The 18,856-nt window shown below is 46.9% G+C and overlaps 5 protein-coding genes across 19 annotated transcripts; 3 read left to right on the top strand and 2 right to left on the bottom strand.

Annotated features, from left to right (window-relative positions):
- Positions 1-140: 140 nt before the first annotated feature.
- On the bottom strand, positions 141-7,289 carry LOC139775632 (RING finger protein 207). 9 transcript variants are annotated; one of them, XM_071711790.1, is made up of 9 exons: positions 6,532-7,289; positions 6,248-6,470; positions 5,551-5,864; positions 5,158-5,306; positions 4,259-5,076; positions 3,599-3,943; positions 3,229-3,514; positions 2,741-3,133; positions 141-2,364 (listed from the first exon to the last, which is right to left on the bottom strand). In XM_071711790.1, exons 2-9 carry the CDS (start codon positions 6,251-6,253, stop codon positions 1,769-1,771), a joined length of 2,907 nt encoding a protein of 968 aa, XP_071567891.1. In that variant the 5' UTR covers positions 6,254-6,470; positions 6,532-7,289; the 3' UTR covers positions 141-1,768. The 9 variants fall into 9 exon arrangements, with proteins under 9 accessions (XP_071567891.1, XP_071567892.1, XP_071567894.1 ...); XM_071711791.1 differs by lacking the exons at positions 6,248-6,470; positions 6,532-7,289 and having other exon boundaries at positions 141-1,990; positions 2,081-2,364; positions 5,551-6,112; XM_071711793.1 differs by lacking the exons at positions 6,248-6,470; positions 6,532-7,289 and adding an exon at positions 5,996-6,112.
- Positions 7,290-8,615: 1,326 nt separating this feature from the next.
- On the top strand, positions 8,616-10,180 carry Prbp (Prenyl-binding protein). Its single transcript, XM_071711722.1, has 4 exons — positions 8,616-8,773; positions 9,091-9,153; positions 9,324-9,581; positions 9,658-10,180. The coding sequence occupies exons 1-4, from the start codon at positions 8,733-8,735 to the stop codon at positions 9,737-9,739; spliced, it is 444 nt and encodes a 147-aa protein (XP_071567823.1). The 5' UTR covers positions 8,616-8,732; the 3' UTR covers positions 9,740-10,180.
- A 99-nt stretch (positions 10,181-10,279) lies between these two features.
- On the top strand, positions 10,280-12,520 carry LOC139775603 (uncharacterized). Of its 2 annotated transcripts, none has more exons than XM_071711718.1 (3): positions 10,280-11,035; positions 11,437-11,606; positions 11,736-12,520. In XM_071711718.1, exons 1-3 carry the CDS (start codon positions 10,816-10,818, stop codon positions 12,063-12,065), a joined length of 720 nt encoding a protein of 239 aa, XP_071567819.1. In that variant the 5' UTR covers positions 10,280-10,815; the 3' UTR covers positions 12,066-12,520. The 2 variants fall into 2 exon arrangements, with proteins under 2 accessions (XP_071567819.1, XP_071567818.1); XM_071711717.1 differs by having other exon boundaries at positions 11,437-11,639.
- A 27-nt stretch (positions 12,521-12,547) lies between these two features.
- Positions 12,548-17,042, bottom strand: Cul2 (cullin 2). 6 transcript variants are annotated; one of them, XM_071711710.1, is made up of 8 exons: positions 16,632-17,042; positions 15,475-15,657; positions 14,897-15,398; positions 14,639-14,818; positions 14,341-14,559; positions 14,083-14,253; positions 13,061-13,996; positions 12,548-12,988 (listed from the first exon to the last, which is right to left on the bottom strand). In XM_071711710.1, the coding sequence occupies exons 2-8, from the start codon at positions 15,591-15,593 to the stop codon at positions 12,857-12,859; spliced, it is 2,259 nt and encodes a 752-aa protein (XP_071567811.1). In that variant the 5' UTR covers positions 15,594-15,657; positions 16,632-17,042; the 3' UTR covers positions 12,548-12,856. The 6 variants fall into 6 exon arrangements, with proteins under 6 accessions (XP_071567811.1, XP_071567809.1, XP_071567810.1 ...); XM_071711708.1 differs by lacking the exon at positions 16,632-17,042 and adding an exon at positions 15,711-16,417; XM_071711709.1 differs by lacking the exon at positions 16,632-17,042 and adding an exon at positions 15,721-16,417.
- Positions 17,043-17,100: 58 nt separating this feature from the next.
- On the top strand, positions 17,101-18,788 carry Prosbeta3 (proteasome subunit beta type-3). The gene is made up of 4 exons (XM_071711720.1): positions 17,101-17,221; positions 17,612-17,721; positions 17,945-18,510; positions 18,605-18,788. Exons 2-4 carry the CDS (start codon positions 17,719-17,721, stop codon positions 18,651-18,653), a joined length of 618 nt encoding a protein of 205 aa, XP_071567821.1. The 5' UTR covers positions 17,101-17,221; positions 17,612-17,718; the 3' UTR covers positions 18,654-18,788.
- Positions 18,789-18,856: the final 68 nt, after the last annotated feature.

The raw sequence follows: 18,856 nt of genomic DNA, 5'->3' as shown, positions 1-18,856 counted from the left end.
AACAAGTGGGAATACCGAATATGCATGTATCTATTTTTTTTATACATGTACATACAACCGCGAGCACTTGTTGTAAAACTGAAGCGAGCAACGAGGATCGCTTTCAATACACGGAAGATACGGTATAGAAATCAAGGGTATATTTATTAACTTGTATATATTTTACTATACCAGCAATTCGACATTTCCCATACATGCTTACATGTGTACACTCGCTATAATTAGAACGTTCATTGTAACCCTGCTGAAGATTACAAGTCTTCGCTCGTAGTTAAATTCGAAACAACGATTAACGATCGCATTGACTTTCACATGGAGGAGCCGATTCCTCGTAATACCGATTTATCCGTACGCCCCCCGTTTGCAGTAATCGTGGAATATTATCGTTACATTATAGTCGATAATTGCATAATCGTGACTAAGCCCGCGCGACGACGCGTCCGCTGCGGACGCGTCGTAGGGCGATCACCGGGTGGTTTTTATTGATGCGACTGGCGAGATTACGAGTAAACGCTCGAATTAGGCTATTCTTCGCGAATCGAGTATCGTCGATTAAATTCGTAATATGCGCGACTGGCAGTGTTGTTTACTAGCTAAAGTATTACTCGACCTTTTTTACTCGACCGATCGAATTGCGCGACGTACTTTACTGGACTATGCATCCGACCTGTTGACGTTCAAGGGAAGAATCTCGTGCACCGTGTGCACGGATACGATGGGAATTAATCCGCATGTTTTAACGGAGATATGGGAACACGCGAGAACAGGACTTTTGTAATAATGAAATCGAGATAATGTGCGCCCAGAACGAAATGGGCATTTGTCTGTATACAGTTTAGATTGCAACGTCAACCGCGGTTCTTTTGCAATTATTGTACATTGCACACGCGCATTTTTGTCCGAAGAACCTTCCCGCTATCTATCCCTAATCAAGGCTCTACATGTATCAACTGCCCCAGGCAGATCGTGTCAACAATGGGTCTGTTTTCTATTGCTGAACAGGCTGCGCTAGTCCAGAGTTTATCTTTTTCCTTCTAATGTGGAGTAAAAAAGATAAACCAGTTCAGCAATGGAAAACAGACCCAACACACGAGTAGTGGATATGACGCGTGATCATACTCTCTTTCTCTTCCGCCTCTTTTAACGTCTGGGATTTACAGTGGCAGCGATACCGATCTTGGGCGTTTTCGTCATATCGAATGCAATTAAATCGCTATATAAAAGGTATAGTTCGCGAGAGCTGTACGTCGTCGTACGCGATACAACTTCGACGAGGGACACAATGTAAATGTCAAAAACGTCGGAATAATACAAACATACCACGCGTTTGATCGGGATCTCAAAGAAATCTCTCGAAAAGTAATATAAAGACGAGAGTGCACCTGTCGAAGGTGCACTCTCGATAATAAAAACTTTTGTATTTTCACATCGCGCAGAATATAGATCTTTTTCATTACCGTTATATTTATATATCCATTATTATTATTATATTATTATACTAATAGAATGTCCAAAATCTTCGAAAAACCGATAATGTCTCGGCTCTCACAACAATACGCTCCCGTTGCTAATAAATAACGTGTATCGGTGTATACTTAAGCCACTTAGGGCACGGTCGTTTAGTCTTTTGATCATTCTTTTCCCTTTTTCTTTTCTTTTTCTATCTGTAACGCAATAGGCTCGCGGATATCTATCTCGCGGACAATATTTCCTCACGTAAGTCTTATACGCGCTAGGAGAGATTGCGTAAGGAGCGACAAAAAGCGCCTCAATTCGTTTTGCTCTTACGATGATGACGATGATGATGTAAATGATGGTGTCGCTGAGAGCGCGTCTCGTGTACGGCCGCCACCAAGGTGCGCACCGCCTCCTCGTGACCCTCAAAGCTGTCCGCTTTCTTCAGCTGGCCGAGGGACGAGGCCCCCGCGCCCTCGCCACCGGCGCCGCGCTTGCTCTTGGGCCGCGGGAAGGTCTCCCAGGAACGCTGCTTCTGCATGAGAGACGACGACGTCCGTGAGGCCGATTCGATCAAAACGACCAGGGTTTTCCGGGGGTCCTGCGCGATGGATTGTTGACCTACCGTCCCATCGGCGATGCTCGATCGCCTACTGTTACCGGATCCGGTCGTGCTCAGACTGTCGCAGCTCGCGCGCCGTCGCCTCCTCGCATCGCTCGCCGCCTTCCCGTCACCATAGAACAGCTCCTCGGAGTCGCTGGCCGGGTAGATCTTGGCGACTTTGCTGCTTGGGATCGCTCGTATCTGATCGTCGGCCGGGACCGCGTGCACTTGCGCCTGCACGCGCTTCTTCGCATCGCCCATGCTCGAGGCCTCCGAGATTCGTTGATACTCGCCCTCGTCGCCTGCTGGAAGCACGGGACTCTTTTAGAAGACGGTCTCATCTTCTTCAAACACAGCGGGTGCACGTGAGTTCGCTGCGAGATGACGACGAGACACTTAACTTCGTAAGGGTAAATGTGCGATAGATGTGTTAATGCGCCATGTGGGTCAATGTATATATATCTTAATCTTTCTTTAATATACATAATATATTTACATATATCGTATATATAAGCGTGTGCGGTGAACGGCGAGCAACTTTACGTATTCGGCTGTCGGATGTTTATCGCCTCTAAGTCTAAACCCGAAATTTCGCCCGGTGGACTACAAAGGGAGACCTGCGTGTCATAATGTATCAGTACTCGTTTGCACACGACGGTCCTGCGATTCTCCCGTTCTTACCGATATGAGACTGCGGCTGCTGCGAGTCGGTGCATCTTTCCGCCTGATCGAGCGCCTCGGCGGAAGTGTCGCCGGTGCCGCCTTTCAGGGAACGATACAACGATCGCATCTTACTGCCGGACGAGTGGCTGCCGGGCGGCGTCTTCGGCTTCGCGCTATCTGGCGACTTACGCGAACGCCGGCTCTGACTGCGATCGCGGCCGTCCTCTCTGCCTGGCGATTTCTTGCGATCGTCCTTCTGCGTTCTCGCCTTCTCGATCAATTGACTGAGCACGCCCCGCTTCGGATCGGTCGATTTGGCCGTTCCATACACGACTATGTTGCCGCTCGAGTCCAGAACGGCGCCGACACCGCCGGACGGCGTGCGACATCGCGTCGGGATCTCCTTCGTCTCTGAACGATTAATTAAATTACCATTTAAATATGTAAATATTTGATGCTTTTATTATTTTCAGGCGATCTAAGGAACATATGAGATGTTTTCTTACCCTTCATGTACAGCGCGTTATCGGCGCTCGTGGCAGTGCTACGTGGATGACGATGATCCTTCGTAGGTGCTTGAGCTTGTGGGTGCGGTGGCGGCTCCTGCATCTGGATGCGCGCCAGATGATCGAGCAACGCTTGCAGATGTTGACTATTGGCCGCATCTGCCGCGGCCATGCTCACTTCCCCAGCGCTGATGCCTGTCGAGAATGATTTGACGAAGGGCTCCAGCTCCTGAGCGAATATTTGCAGCTTTTTCACTTCGCTCCTCAGCGATAATATGTCATTCATCTGAATAGAAATAACATATGATTAAATGGTAAATGAGACAAAGAGAGACGCAACCGCGAATCTAACTTGGCTGGGAGAGCATACCTGAGAATGGAAAATCTCCTTTTCTATGTGAATCCTGCACATTTGTTCTTCCCACAGCGCGTCAAAGACATTTCTCAGTCGCTCCAGTTCCATCTGATGATGCTCCAGTTGTTGCTCGAGTAAGCGGCAATCCCTTGCCACATGGTCGTAACGCATACCCAGCGGCGGAGTGTTCGCTTTCTTCAAAACGGAAACGTCCCTCTGCAACTCGCCCAACCGTTCCCTCACCGTCATCAACTGCTGGCTCAGATCCTTCAGTTGCGTGTCGAAGGTCCGACAATGATTGGAGAACGGACCGCCGTCAGATCCGCTCTTCGACGGCAACCTCTGAGCAGTCTTGCTGCTCTGTTGGGAAAACATATTCCTGGCGTAAAACGCGAATGGTATATATCAGCGATCTTACAATCACGCACTGTGTTAACTCTCAATTATCAATTACGAATCTGTCTAATGATCCGTGAATGAGCCTGCCGAAGGATTAATTGATATATTCTACTTAAAGAAATACAAAGTGTCACACATCATACATCGAATGTAAAATCCTGCGAACAAAAGATACATACACGAAAATATGTGCGAGGATGACATCGGAAACGAAACTTGTGATACGAATGTGAACGATCACGATGATGAAGAATCATCGACTGTGCGATTGCTTGCCTTGCTCGCACGTACCTGAAGCACCTGCGGTTCCGACTGGCCTATCGTATGGCCGCCGGCCATCTGATCGTACAGAGACTCGGCGGTGGCCTTGGGTGTCTGCACTTGACCTATGTAGGGATGTAGGGCACGCGCGAAGTCAACCCGATAATTTGTCTTGATGTGTGCGGCGAGCAGAGGCGGCCGCGACGGATGGCCCAGCTGGGCGACGCGACTCAGTCGTTCCAGCATCGGGTGCGCGAGCTCGAGGAACTGATACTTGGTCGCGCCGGTGGTGAAGGCGGTACACAGCATCAGGTGCATCTGCAGCACGGGTAGCGCGCCACCCAGCGCAAGCAACTGCGAGCGCACCATGCGCTCCTTGCTGTCGAATTGACGCTGCAACTCCGCGAGGACGTACGCGTGTGTCTTGGTGATCGCCTCCTGCATACCGTGGCAAAAGGCGGTCAACGCGCGTTTCTCGGACTCGAGGCTGTGCCGCAGCTCGTCCAGCTGCGACTTGAGGGCCATTATGCCGTCCTTGATGCCGGCCTGGAGCTCGCAGATGGAGTTCACCGCGCGCTCCATCTTCTTCGAGGCCTGCTGCCAGGCGCTCTCGATATCCACGCAGTGCACCCGCGCGTCCGGAGGCGTGTCGCGGAAGCATGTAGTGCACAGCATACACTTGGCGCTCTGGCTGAACATTATATAGTGCTCGCCGTGACTCGGACAACGACGTTGGGTGTCTTTGGTGCACTTGCTCATGTGCACCACCTCGTGGGTCGAGAACATCTTCGCGCGGTGGGTGTGTTCTCTACAGTGGGTGCAAAGCGCTTGTCCTGTAAATGTATAGCACTTTCTTTTTATATTCTATGGATAACTTGATACTAGTTGAAAGATATCCCCCTTCAAAAACATACCGCATGTTATACAGAAAAACATAGTGGACTTATCGCGCTTGTCACAGTTGGCACACGGTGGATTTTCAGAGTTTGCCAATTCCACTAATTGGCGTATCAGCTGATCTCCCGGTGGTAGTTGCGCCCCATCTTTCAACTGTGTCTGTTGCCTATGGACATTACAGTGAAATATTAACATAATGCGGTATTATTTTACACATCATTCATAATGTCATAAAGAGAATTGTAAAGCCGTAACACAGATAGAAATATAATCATAACTAAAAGAAATATTTGTTCGTTGAAAAGTAAAAAGGAGTATTATAAACAAAACATCAAGAATAAATGATATTCAGGTGAAAGGCGTCAAGGAGCAATAATGCCGCGCTGGATAAATCGTCACATGTTATCTACCCGCAGAGGGGACACTTGATCGTCCCGTCAATGTGCGGGCCGTGTAAGCAACGGGCACAGAAGGTGTGGAAACAGGAGAGCAGGCAGGGCTCGTTGTAGTAATTGTGGCAGACACCGCAGGTGAGGGGGTTCCTGGGTCCGCCGCCCGCCGTGCCGTCGTCGCCGACCCCGTCGACCGCCGAGCCCGAACTCGCCATCGTCGCCGGCACTCGGCCACCCTGGGTCGCGCCGCCGTTGACCACGCGCGCGCGGACGACACGCGCCTTCCGCCTCGCTTCACGACACCGCTCCCTGTCCCATGCTCGCGCACCCCTCTGCAGAAGAGAACGGAAGCGATTTATCGGGATGCTGGGCGCGCGTGACTTACCGCGCGACGACATGGACCGCGGTGTCCAGCGGCGACGCCTGGACACGATCGCCGGGGATCTAGAACGATTGTCTTTACCCCTAGAGAGAGAACCCCGATCCCGAAGAGGGTGGTTTAACGGCTGCTGCTCGCTCGGCCCGTCATTCTGACGTAGCGCGACGCGCTTTCGCGGTGACCAACCCCGTCTCTGCCCGTCTCTGCGCAACTGACGATCAGAGCCACTGACGTCACCGAGCCACCCATCGTCCCCGATCTCACCCTCGCCACCCTCGCCACCCTCGCGGATACGCATGTACAAGAGCGGCATGGAAACGGCGCGTGTATACGTACACTCATACACACGTGTATCGTACGTGGAGAGATTTGCGCGGTCGACCCGGCTCGCTCTCGCCCTCACCCTTTTGCTCCCATCCCATTCCGCGGCCAGCACCACCCGCGCACACGTATTCACGTATACAAACACCCGCGGATGTGCAAGACGACTCGGGGAAACTCGGGTATTGGTGCAGAAGGGTGCTGGCGAACGCCTGCCAAACGGGGTAGAGAGCAGCATCTAAAAAAGAAACACATTAATCGTGCAACTCCTTTCCCTAAGATAAAGTTTTTTTTTTTACCTACACTAAATTCTCCTCTCCGTCACATACGTGCGTAATAAATCTTTTCGGTTTCTTAGTACCGGCTTAGATACATCCCCTTCGTCTGTCGGAGGGATCTTCGAAATAACTGGTAGGATCTGCAGAGGATACTTCGCGTATCTAGGGCGAAAGATTATTTGATCTCGCTGCGAAGCTGCTTGAAGGTACACAATGTATTCCAAAGATATATGTTCGTCATCTTTCAATTTTTCCACGCGATCCACGGTAGAAATAAGAATTTTAATACCGTAGATACTGAAAAAAAGCAATAAGGTACGATGGAAACGAGATGTTTATAACTTAATAATTTATCTACATATGTCGACAAAATAAAAAACAATCACATACTGTTTTTCCTAAATTGTTCATAAATAATGTATGAAAACTAATTGATTCACCGATTATTAATGAAGCTTATTAATCCAAATTGTAGTGATGACACTACGTAGAAGATGCAAACTTCTTGCCCATCGCATTTGTGTCTACAAAAGCGTTTCTTGAACGGATCACTGGATACCGATTTTTCGGTTCCTTCGCATTCTACCGCTCGATACAACGTGTCTTTTATACTGACTAATTGGTCATGTGAATCTGATTGCTGGAGGTAGAATGAATCCTCGCTCTTCTTCCCATCTAAATCTCAATTATCCACTTATCAATTATCCTCCCATTTGTCTCTCGATTCAAATTTACCCTACTTGAGTTTTGATTATTCGATTATCCAATTAAAGAGATTCCACGGGCTATTCATATCATGGCTCATCCTCGATATTCCCTCATACCTGGGAAAATTTATAACTACGTTAATTAATTAAGTAGCGAATCAATAAATGCAACGATAAATTTTGGCTAAAATCAGAGCCAGGAAGAAGAGATACATACATTCTCGCGATCAAGATAATTTATTGCAAGATCGGTAAAAGAAAGAGAAGTACTGTGGATTTTAGCAACTTCTTGTTCATCCGATTGCACGTTTCTCGATCGCGATATCCTGATATCTCGGTGGAAATAATTTCTCCCTGGAGAAATTATTTCGTTCCAGTCCTCGTAAGAATACCGGACCTAGACGCTCTGCGATCTCTGCGTCGCGAATTTTTCTATTCATCGGTTTACGACAATCAATTCACGGCGCTTGCATTGTCGGTGACTCGCGGCTTAACCGGAAGCATCCCCTTTCTTCCTTCTTCCTTCCTTTCATCGCGTTGCCGCACACGCTGCAACGTATTATACGGAACATTGATATTAAAAATTTATTAAAATTGCGTGCAAAAAGAAAAATTGACAGCTCTGCCAATTCCTTGACGAAAAGCATGCCTGAAAGTCGATCCTCAGTTTCAAATTAAAAAATTTTTTAAAGAATTAGCTTAACCCTGCAACCGTACATTCTTCTTCGGCACGCACTAACGGTATATGTGGGTCGTTTGCGTCCGCGGCATATTAAACAACCAAAAATTCTGAAAATTTCATAGGTGACGGTTTCTTGCAGTTTCTCGAGATCTTAACTATGAGTTCAAACAATAATAATATTATAAAATTAATTTTGCAATTGTTAATTTAATCGCGCTAGGTAAACAAACCTTTGGAAAATACCACATAACACCACATAAACAAAATGTCGAGAACGAAAACGACCCATATTTACGGTTGCAGGGTTAATTTCCTGAAATGTGAAGCTAAAACGGAATTTTAATTTATTAAACGGAAATTTAGAATTTAGAATTTAGAATTTAGAATTTAGAATTTAGAATTTAGAATTTAAATTGAGAATTGAGAATTTAGAATTTAGAATTGAGAAATGAGAATTTAGAATTTAGAATTGGGATTTGGGAATTGGGAATTGGGATTTGAGAATTGGGATTTGGGATTTGGGATTTGGGAATTGGGAATTGGGATTTGGGAATTGAAAATTGGGATTTGGGATTTGGGATTTGGGATTCGATATTCAATAATTTTTAATTTGTTTGCCAACTATACGTCGGTGCTGTCACTGTCATATATTTCTTTTTATACTGCGGCGACTGCGCCGACGCGTCAGCACTGTCAGCAGCACGGCAGCGTACGCCAGTGTCGCCAGTGTTTACAATTCAAAGTTGATTCGAAGGCATGGAGGATCAATAATCCACGCGCCGTTTCCCCGTTTTGCATAATCGCGTCAAGTCGTTTCGCGATCGCGCCTAAGCATGCCGTCACGCGGGGAGGACATCCTCAAGGGCTTTCAAGTGTATCCTTTAATTTAAAAATTAATTTAAGCGCGATCGCTCCGCGTTCGCCTTAATCGGCTTTGTAGGTTAGAAATGAAACATCAAACCAAACAGTTCTGACGTTTGTTCCTTATGAGTTGTGGCTGATCTTGAACCTTTCATCCCTTTCCGTTCTCTCTCTCTCTCTCTCTCTCCCTCTCCAACGTCTAATTATGTTTTTTATTTCATTTTAAGCGTTTAAAGTGTAACAGTGCAGATGCAAAGAATCAGATCTTTAGAATGTTGGTTTGACGACTTGATTTACGTAAACGAATATGTCTCCTTAATTATGGTACAGTAATTGGATGAATCTGCGCGACGCCGATAGCGGGAAGATTCTCTGGCAGGGTAACGAAGACTTGTGAGTATGATCGACTTTCCAGATATCTTACTGAAAGATGACGATAGATTGAAAGTGAATAGACTTACGATAGATTTCGTTAGATAAATTCGTATTCTAGTGAATTTCCTCACTTTTGTAATTTTCACCTCTCTTCAAGATACATAACTGATCCCCTTGTCCGATTACAGATCCGTACCTGAGGTGGAACACGAGGCGCGTGTACCGAAGAAGATCCTGCGATGCCGCGCAGTGTCGAGGGAGATTAATTTCAGTTCCGCGGAACCTATGGAAAGGTTTCGTCTGGAACAGAAGGTGTTGTTCAAGGGGCGCTGCCTGGAAGAATGGTTCTTCGAGTTTGGATTTGTCATTCCAAACAGCACCAACACGTGGCAGAGCTTGATCCAGGCGGCACCGGAGAGTCAAATGATGCCAGCGAACGTATTGAAGTAAGCGGAGACCTATCCTTGGTGCTTTTTCCGATTATTTAATTAATTAATTGTATATGTTTTCCTTTACAAATAGCGGCAACGTCGTAATAGAAACAAAATTCTTCGATGACGATCTCTTAGTGTCTACCAGTCGAGTCCGTCTCTTCTATGTCTAAGGCGATTTCCAAACGGTCCTAATAATTGCACGTAACGCGGGACCAACTAGTGTGAACAGACTCTATGTGGAAATAGAACAACGCACGTGTGAAAAATTTCTTACAAGCCAATCGGTCCTTTATATCAGACACTTCTTATGCGTACATTACTGATACGATATTGACAATCTCATAATTTTGTAGAAATCTACATAATAGGAGTCACGCAAATCGATAAGAAATTATTAACTTTTATTAAAAATTATTAAGTTTTAAGCAACTGCATTTTTCAAACGAGGCCTAATGTACCTAGGATACGTTTTTCACTCTTGAGAACGTAAGGGATGTGACCTGCACTGCTGAAGCACGTAATTTAGTTATTTGTTAAGTATAAACGCAATAAGTTTTGTACATATTGTAATACACTACACCGCGAGTAATAAAGTTTAAAAAAAAAAGTTACATTTTATATGCGTTATGTTTTATTTTCATAATGTTATTAAACTATAATATTTTGTATCATTAATGAATCCCTTAAGTTTTTGATTGTAAAAAAGAAATGCAGAGTTAATTAAATGCAGCGCTCAACATTTTTTCGATACATGTGAAGATATTACATCTTACAGTTTGATAAACAGCCGAGGGAGAGATTGCTGTCATAAAAATGTGATTAGAAGATTGCAGAGCGTATATAATTGCAAATCCGCGGAGTTGATTCGTCATAAAGATCGGCGAGAGATCTACAACTTTCTTCATCGCACGGTCGTACTATAACAGCCGTACGCTATTGATTAGTGGTGCACAAGCAACACATTTTTTAGGCTTCACCACACCCCTTGAGGGAGTTCACTTTGAGTATACTCTGTCCCCTACTCTGCTTATACGCGTTGTACAAGCGTAAGGAAAAGAAAAAAAAAACCCTCGAAGAAAACGGAGGACGAGGAAACGCCGAGGAGTCGCCGCGCAGTTAACTCGGATGCGAACAAACTTCCTGTCGACGGAACTTCAACATCGTATCGCGCGTTTCGCGTGCGATTAATTCAATCGTCGCCCGACCTGTCGGCTTCCCTCGGCGGACCAGGAGTTCTCGCATAGGGATGGATCTGAACGAGGAGGACGAGAGCGGAAACGAGAGCGGCAGGCAGCTATTTCTGGTCGGCGCGCCGCGCGATCCGCTGGTGTCAGCCGGTGCGATTGTAGCGTCATCGACGAGTGTCCCCGACGACGTCAACCAGGGTGACGATCTGCAGTCGACCGCCCTGACCGGTCTGATCAGCGGCGCGCAATCCACCTCCGTCTGCTTCCCTACGAAATTCAGTAAGTGTCACGACGCGACGCCGCGTGCCAACCCGGATCTGATTTAATTAACCGCCTCCGTCTCCGTTGTCGGTACCCCAAGTTGGGGTAGAGTGTCGCTCAATTAAGTTATTGCTAAATGCATTAAATGGATCCGCAGTCAACCCTTTTTCTTAAATAGAATTAGCGGTAATCAGTTTAAGTTATGAAGCGGTTGCCACTCCGACGTGCCCGCGGAACATCGCGGCGTAAAATCCGACGACGAGCGAATCGCTTCGTGACGGATTCTCGTACCGCGCTGGGACATTGGCAAACGCTACTGATATCCTTCGCGAATTTTACTCCGACATCCCGTAGTAGTATTGAGACGTAGTCTTGTCGGGACAGCATCGTCACGACGAATAAACTGTGTCTTCTTGTAGCGTATGATTTCTCGACTAGTCCTGAGAGCGAAGAGAGACCGTCCTGCATCATCGGCAAGAGGAAGCAGCGTAGGTACCGCACCACATTTTCCAATTTCCAGCTGGAGGAATTGGAACGTGCTTTTCAGAAGACCCATTATCCCGACGTGTTCTTTCGGGAGGAACTCGCAGTTCGTATCCAATTGACAGAAGCTAGAGTGCAAGTAATTTCCGCATGTTTCCCTAACAGTATACGTAATTAGATGTACTTGGGGTATCTGTTAAAGAATTTGTGTCAGTATAAATTTCCTCGCGGACAGGTGTGGTTCCAAAATCGAAGAGCGAAATGGCGCAAGCAAGAGAAGCAGTGTAAGATCGCAACGCATATGACATCGTCGCACTTACCACCGTCGGACTGTCAAGAGATGCAGCAGCAACACCAGTCGCAACACTCGGATCACCTGTTACTGGAATCACCGTGTAGTCCTATATATCTCGGCATGGAATGGGCAGGTTTCTCTCCTTACAACAACACGGACAGCGCATCGTCTCTTATCGTGAACAACATGAACAAACCGACGGAGACGGAAGCCGACAGTAATCCGCTGCTCGATCCCGAATTGCTACAATTAAAGCCTCCACGTTCCTAATAATATTAAAAGTACATGTAGCATAACATATTATTTGTAACCTGGATAACATTCCATGCTTTCTGAGCAGTTACGCGATTTACTATAGTAACTAAGATAACTTGCAATATAATTTTAACCAGAAACTGTACGTTGCGCGTAAAGCATGAGAATTCGCGAAGGCTGCTGCTTATCGACCAAGGAATGACATTTTTATGACGAAATTAGGATTTTAGCATTAATGATTGCACGAAGGTGCATATAATATTATTTAAGAATGACCATGCGGGGCCTTATTAAATATTAATAATCCATGATTCGTCGATGAGAAGTCATACCGCGATCATGTTCTTGAATTAAAGATGAGTGTATACATTTTGTAAGAGAAAAGATGTATATATGATGGATTGCTCTATTCTCAGACAAGTAGATTCTATTAAAGGAAAAATAATAAATTTGTATTATGTATAAAATTACTCTTTGCGAGACGTGTTACTCCAATATAAAATAGTAACGTCAACTTTATTCAGTGTGCATATGTTACAAGTCAGTAAATTAATTAAAGTATTTATTAATTGATTGATCCTAGGAGCGAATAAGCGGTCTAAGATGCTTTTCCCGATCTTTTAAATGTCATTGAGAGCTCATTTCCTTCTTTTCACTGGTGTTCTTTATTTTGACGACTAATTATCCTCGAAGATTTCAATGATCGTTGAAGATGATTAGTCGATTAGCCTCGCCGATCAGAACTCAGCACAATGCCGTTTGGGACGCATCTCGAGTGAAATAAATTAGTGACAGACGTTAAAAGGTTACGCAATGTATGAGTACTCGTCCGCGCTATTCGCCGTACGCTCGATATACTGTTTATCTATCAGAGTTTCAATGCACTTCTTGATCATTCCGATAGAAGGTGCGAAAGTAACCTTCGATTGACTCAGCACCTGAAACAATAGAATTACATTAAACACCGTTATTGTGTGACTTGTATTGAACTCTCGAAATTGCCAATTCACCTCCTGTATGAGCTGATTATGTCTCAATAGTTTGCGACTCTTCATGATGCGAACTATAGCCGCTTGTAAGAACATCTTTCTGTCTTCGTCCACGCTGCGGTGTGTGGCCTCCGCATCCTGCGGCGCGTCTCGCTGCAACACGCCCGTTATGCGAAACTTGGTTCTCTTGTTGGAGTAACTAAAATTGAGCGTGAGGATGGTATCCTCCTCCACTTCGCCGTCGTTGGACTTGTTGAGAATCTTACAATCCACAAGGCTGGCGGCATGCTTCACTAACTGGTCATGCGACAAACGTAACGAAGCGGCCGCTTCCTTGCACGGTATCGTGTCGCAATGCTCGAAGAGCAACAGTAACGCCATTTGATACGTTTGTACGGTGACCAAATACGGTTTCTTCAAGTAATTGAACTTGAGCTCGCCCTGACTCAGATGGTGCAGCCACGTAAGCTTTCGACCACTAAATTGCATGTGATAGAACGCCTCGAAAGCCTGGATGGACTTCTCCAGTTGCTGCGGAACGTGGAATGGGCCGGGCGACGGTGGTAGACCGAGCGGCCACGCGCCGGCTTGCAATACTTTAACCGCGAAACCGGTACCCAATTGATTCTCACCGTCGCCCTCCCGCAAGGTCGCCGTGAACTTGGCGTTGAGATCCGCCGAGACGGACATGTCCGTGAACATACGATGAAGCTTGTTCGTGAACTCGTAACCGCACGCCCGTTTCAGATCGTCGATCATCATTTCCTCGGCATCCATCGATTGCGACTGCTGATGTATCAATCGCTTCGCCAACATACGCGAATAGAATTTTTGGAACACGTCCTTGTCGTCCACGTACTTGAACACGGTTATGGAGCGCCTCAACTTGTCCTCGATTTCGCTTTCGGAAGCAGCTCTGGGGGACTTTTTCAGTAGAGTGTCGCAATATTTCGCCAGCTAAGTGAAAGATACATATTGTATCGTAACTTATCGATAGAAATCGTACCCTAAGTTAAAAATATCATCGCTTCTGAAGAGTTTACCAATTCTGGCGCTCGGACAGCCTGCTTCGGAGCGGGCCTGTAATTTACGATGGCGGAGCATGCTTTGTCGAGAGCACCCACAAAAGTTTGATCTGAACTGAACACTTCCTTAATCATTTCAGAATATTTAGAATGTACATTTAACATATTCTCCACGAATTGCATGTATACCTGAAATTGGAAATTTATGCTTTTCTATAAGATTGAACAAATCTTATAAATTATATTCATAATTTTCACGCATTCTGTTATATTCACATTTTCTCCTTGCAAAGGTCCGATTGCCTGCAATCCTTGCAGCGTAATGTGACGAGTGAGATGTTGCACAAGCGGATCTAAACCTCCTGGTAACGACCTCAATAATGGATAAAGAAGAGCCAAATCACGTCGGCTCTCATTTTTTATCATCATCTCCGCCTCCGAATGAAGCAAATCCACATGTGCAGCTACCATCTTATCCTCGCAACACGCTCTGACCTGCAACGAAACATTGCCGTTATACGACCGTCGAGTCTCCGAGTTATTTCTAAAACGCGCACGAAAAACGAAAGCGCACTTTTGCTACAGAACTCTTGTGAAGGAACTTGTAAGCGCGTGCTTCCTCTTGAGCGAGTCTCCATGTAACTTTCTCTATATAACGCGTAACGTCCGACTGTTGCAGCAACGATGACGCTTCTGCTGTGTAAAATTCTCCACTAGCCTCTAGAAAAGGCTCTTCAAAAATTTCTTGATACAACTGTAAAATAAGATTTAATTAGAGAGAGAAATCTCTTTTTTTCCTATAAAAACAAAAATATGTAATGTAACTGATTACGTTTAATTTCCCCTTCATCTTGTGCTCTTCTACCCGAACAAAACTTTCTATAACACCACAAATAACGTCGGTCGGTGCAAGCAATTTCGAATCTCTATCGGCGTCGATACACGCAAGCAGAAGAGAGACGAGTTTTTCCTTGAGCGGTATTATCATCTTTTTCTTCCAAATGTCCAAACCGAGTTCGCCAATCTCCATCTGCTCCTGGCACTCTTCCTCCCTATTGTGCAAGCTCGTGCCATAGATAAGTTCTGCCTCGGAGAGCTTTTGCTTCTTGATGTGTTGTTGATTGAGGTATAAGTACAAGCTATGCAAATAGTAAATGCCCTGCGAGTACTCCGTCCAGGCACGATAATACGCCGGGAGCAAATCCCACTTGTCATCCCACGAATTGACCTGTACCAGCAAGTGGTCTACATGGTTGACCAAAAACCTCTTTGTCTCATCGTACAAACGGTCTGCCAGCGGCTCGGGATACGCAACGCACAAGGAATAAACGTCGCTGCAATCGTAATACACACTTAATACACACTTTCCCACATAGAGACGAGAAGTAAGATAATTCTTAAATCCCGTACCTAAATCTGTCGTTCCATATAGCACGCGGGATATTCGCCAGCGTTATCACCCCCTTGATAGTCTCTTGTAGGACGTGCCACGTTTGATTAAAATCCACTCTCTTGGGTTTTAGTGACATCCTTCCCTCCACAAACTACTGGTAACTTGATCACAACGACGACAGGTCACTGTACACTATAAACCTGCAAAACAGCAAAGTCACTCATGTGGCTTATTTACATACGAGATTCTGTACCATTATTTACAGGGACGCGTTCGTTCAAGCGCAGTTAGAGCAACGAATCTCCCGACGCGAGCGACGTTCCGATAAAAGATAAAAGCAAACGCCAACCGGGAACACATCCCGAGAGTGTCGGGTCCTTCGGCGTGTCGAGACCAGAGACTGAGTTTACACGGCTTTGTTCGTGTGTTTTGTACATCGTCGGTTTAAAAATAACGTAAAAGTGAAATACACCACACGTATGTAGCACGCGTACGCCGCACACACGCACGCATCTCTCACGGCCGTTCTAAATCTCCCCTGTCCCGCAGTCCCGCGTCGTTCGCCGTTTCCCCGTAACTTTTGCGCGCGGCAAGGTGACACTCCCCGCAGTCCCCCGCGAAAAATCTTTTACACTCCAAACAGCCCGAACGACCTCGGCGTTGTCGGAGTCGCGCGCGCGTAAACATCCAGCCGTTTGGAAATCAAAACCTCGAATCTAATGGCGCGCGTGGCCACCGTCACCGCCGCCGCTTGCCGCCGCTGCCCGCTGCCCGCTGGTGGAAGCGTGCGGGGCTGGGGTGTACTCGGTTTCGCGACTTTCGCGTTGCGAAATATCGATTCGAACAAAGAGGCAACGGTTTCTTCCTCCTCGGGGACACGCTCAGGACACGCTCGTCGGGACGTGGCGGACTCGAGGGGGGGTCCGCGGTCAGGTCAGGTCGCGCGTGGGACTACACGCGGGTGCCCGTCATTGAGGAGGGGGGGGGGGGCGGAGGAGAAGGAGACAGGACACCACACGGCACACAGCTGACTGGCTCGGCCAGGCCAGAAGCCAGAACCCAGATGGACCGCGTGCCGCGGTTCGTCCTAACCAAAGATCTCCGGGCGCGGGAAGACTCGGGGGGGCTCGCGAGCAGGGGTCCCTTCCCTCGACGATGAGATGACGAGACGTACCGGGCCGTTTATTTTTGGGGCGGGGACGCGAGTCACTCGCTGCCGCGGCGGGACGATGCATGGCACTCGCGGCGAGTACAAGAAGCACACGCGAGCGAGCGCATTTTCCGTAGCCCCCTGTCCCCGTCGCCTCCGCGCCGTCAGGCCGTGTCACACGACGGCTCCCGCTCCTCTCGGCCCTCTCGCCCTCGTCCGCTGTGCTCCCTTTCCCTTCCGTCCAGCACGCGCGCTCGTGTCACCGACGTCCGTCGTCCGCTTCCCGCCACCTCGTCGCAGCCGTCGCAGGTCGCAGGTCGCAGGTCGCAGCTCCGCTCGGACGCTCGGAGTGCTCGGACCTCGCAGTGCTCTCTCAGCTCTCTCCCGTGCCCGCTCGCGCGTTGAATGTTGAATCCTCAATAACATCGCGCCGCGGCCATGCTCATGCTCATGCTTGCCTCGCGCGCGACGCGCCGTTCTCATTCGCCCGCGGCCTGATGCCTGATAGCCTGATTAGCCGTCACATGTATTTGGAGTATTTGGACATGTACATATATGTACGACATACGCACCCGCACGTCTGACGGCCGGCTGACGCCGCTGACGTAGATCATGTAATTTCGAGCTTTTCATTTATCGCTCAGTCTGATTTCGAACTTTTTTCATCGAATTTATATCCATTTCTATCAATTTAGATTTAGAACTTTATAGTTTTAGTTTAACTTACTTTTTATTTTTTCTAATTCTTAGAGCTAGAAAAAAGATATTAAAAAAAAATAATTTACACCGAGAGGTGGATAAAAAGCATCGGATAAAAAGTAATTTAAACTGAAAAATGGATATAATACTTAGTAGATGAAAGATAAAAAGATAAAAAGTAATTTTTAAACCGAGATAAAGCTAATCTACATTGAAATGGACTTTACTCGTTACTTCTCCCCTCCCCCTTCTTATTCTCGCGTTTACTACTCGCAATTACGTCCACGCTTCTATGTTGCCTACAGCTCGTGGTCGTGAGTGTCGTGACTCGCATTTCGACGCGTCCCCGTCCCGTCCAACTGTCTGCGGTTGACATTTTCTACTATAAGCTGTCAGATATTCGTATGAGAAAATGGTGAGTGTTTATCTGTTAAAAGGCATTTTTCGCGCTCCCGTCGCATTGTCCCGCGATGGGATTTCTCTTAACCGCGACGCCGAGCTCGCGAAATAACGCGAAGGTTAAATCCGTGGATTGGAGGTTACTTTGCTGTCAATCGTCTTGATGACACAGCATACAGTCGTCGCGGGATGATCCTCACGTACGATACATCTGAACATGTTTTCTCCTTCCTCCGTAGAGCATCCTCGCGTACAACGGCGGTGCCGTGATAGCGATGAAGGGGAAGAATTGCGTGGCCATAGCGGCCGATCGCAGATTCGGTATACAGGCGCAGACGATAACGTGCGATTTCCAGAAGATCTACGAGATGGGGCCGCACCTGTACGTCAGCCTGCCCGGCCTCGCCACCGACACCCAGACCGTCATGGAGAGACTGCGCTTCCGCCTGAACCTGTACGAGCTCAAGGAGAACCGGAAGATTCACCCGAAAACGTTCACCGCCATGATCTCGAATCTCCTGTACGAGAGGAGATTCGGGCCGTACTTCGTGGAGCCTATAGTCGCCGGACTGGATCCGGTCACGTTTGAACCTTTCATCTGCAACATGGACCTGATAGGCTCCCGGAACATGGCCGAGGACTTTGTGGTAGGTGGAACGTGTACGGAGCAGCTTTACGGCATGTGTGAGTCGCTTTACGAGCCGAATCTGGGACCTGAGGAGCTATTCGAGACCGTCAGTCAAGCTTTAGTCAATGCGTTCGATCGGGACGCGATATCTGGATGGGGTGCAGTTGTTCATATTATGTAAGTAACGTGATCAAATTGGCGCGACAACGCTAATTAATACTTGTATTATTACGCAAGTCGCGTTAATTAAATGTACGCGCTTTGGTTTCAGAGAGAAGGATAAGGTCACGAAGAGGACTGTCAAAACGCGAATGGACTAAACACCCTCACCTTTTACATCAATATGTGCGACAAATTTATTTCTATTCCATAATTGTTGTTGTAACTAAGTCTAAGAAATGTAAACAAAAACTTATAAATAGGTCTTAATTTATTAAACCCCCTGATATACTCTATTTTTAATGTCTTAAAATTTAATATCTTTAAAATTATTCTCTTTACTGTGCTTGTTATGTCGCTTCTA

This window comes from Temnothorax nylanderi, unplaced genomic scaffold (genome assembly GCF_030848795.1).
Source record: "Temnothorax nylanderi isolate EJ_2023f unplaced genomic scaffold, tnyl_v1.0 TNYL_tig0101_pilon, whole genome shotgun sequence".
NCBI lineage: Eukaryota > Metazoa > Arthropoda > Insecta > Hymenoptera > Formicidae > Temnothorax > Temnothorax nylanderi.
This window is presented reverse-complemented; position numbering and strand designations above follow the sequence as displayed.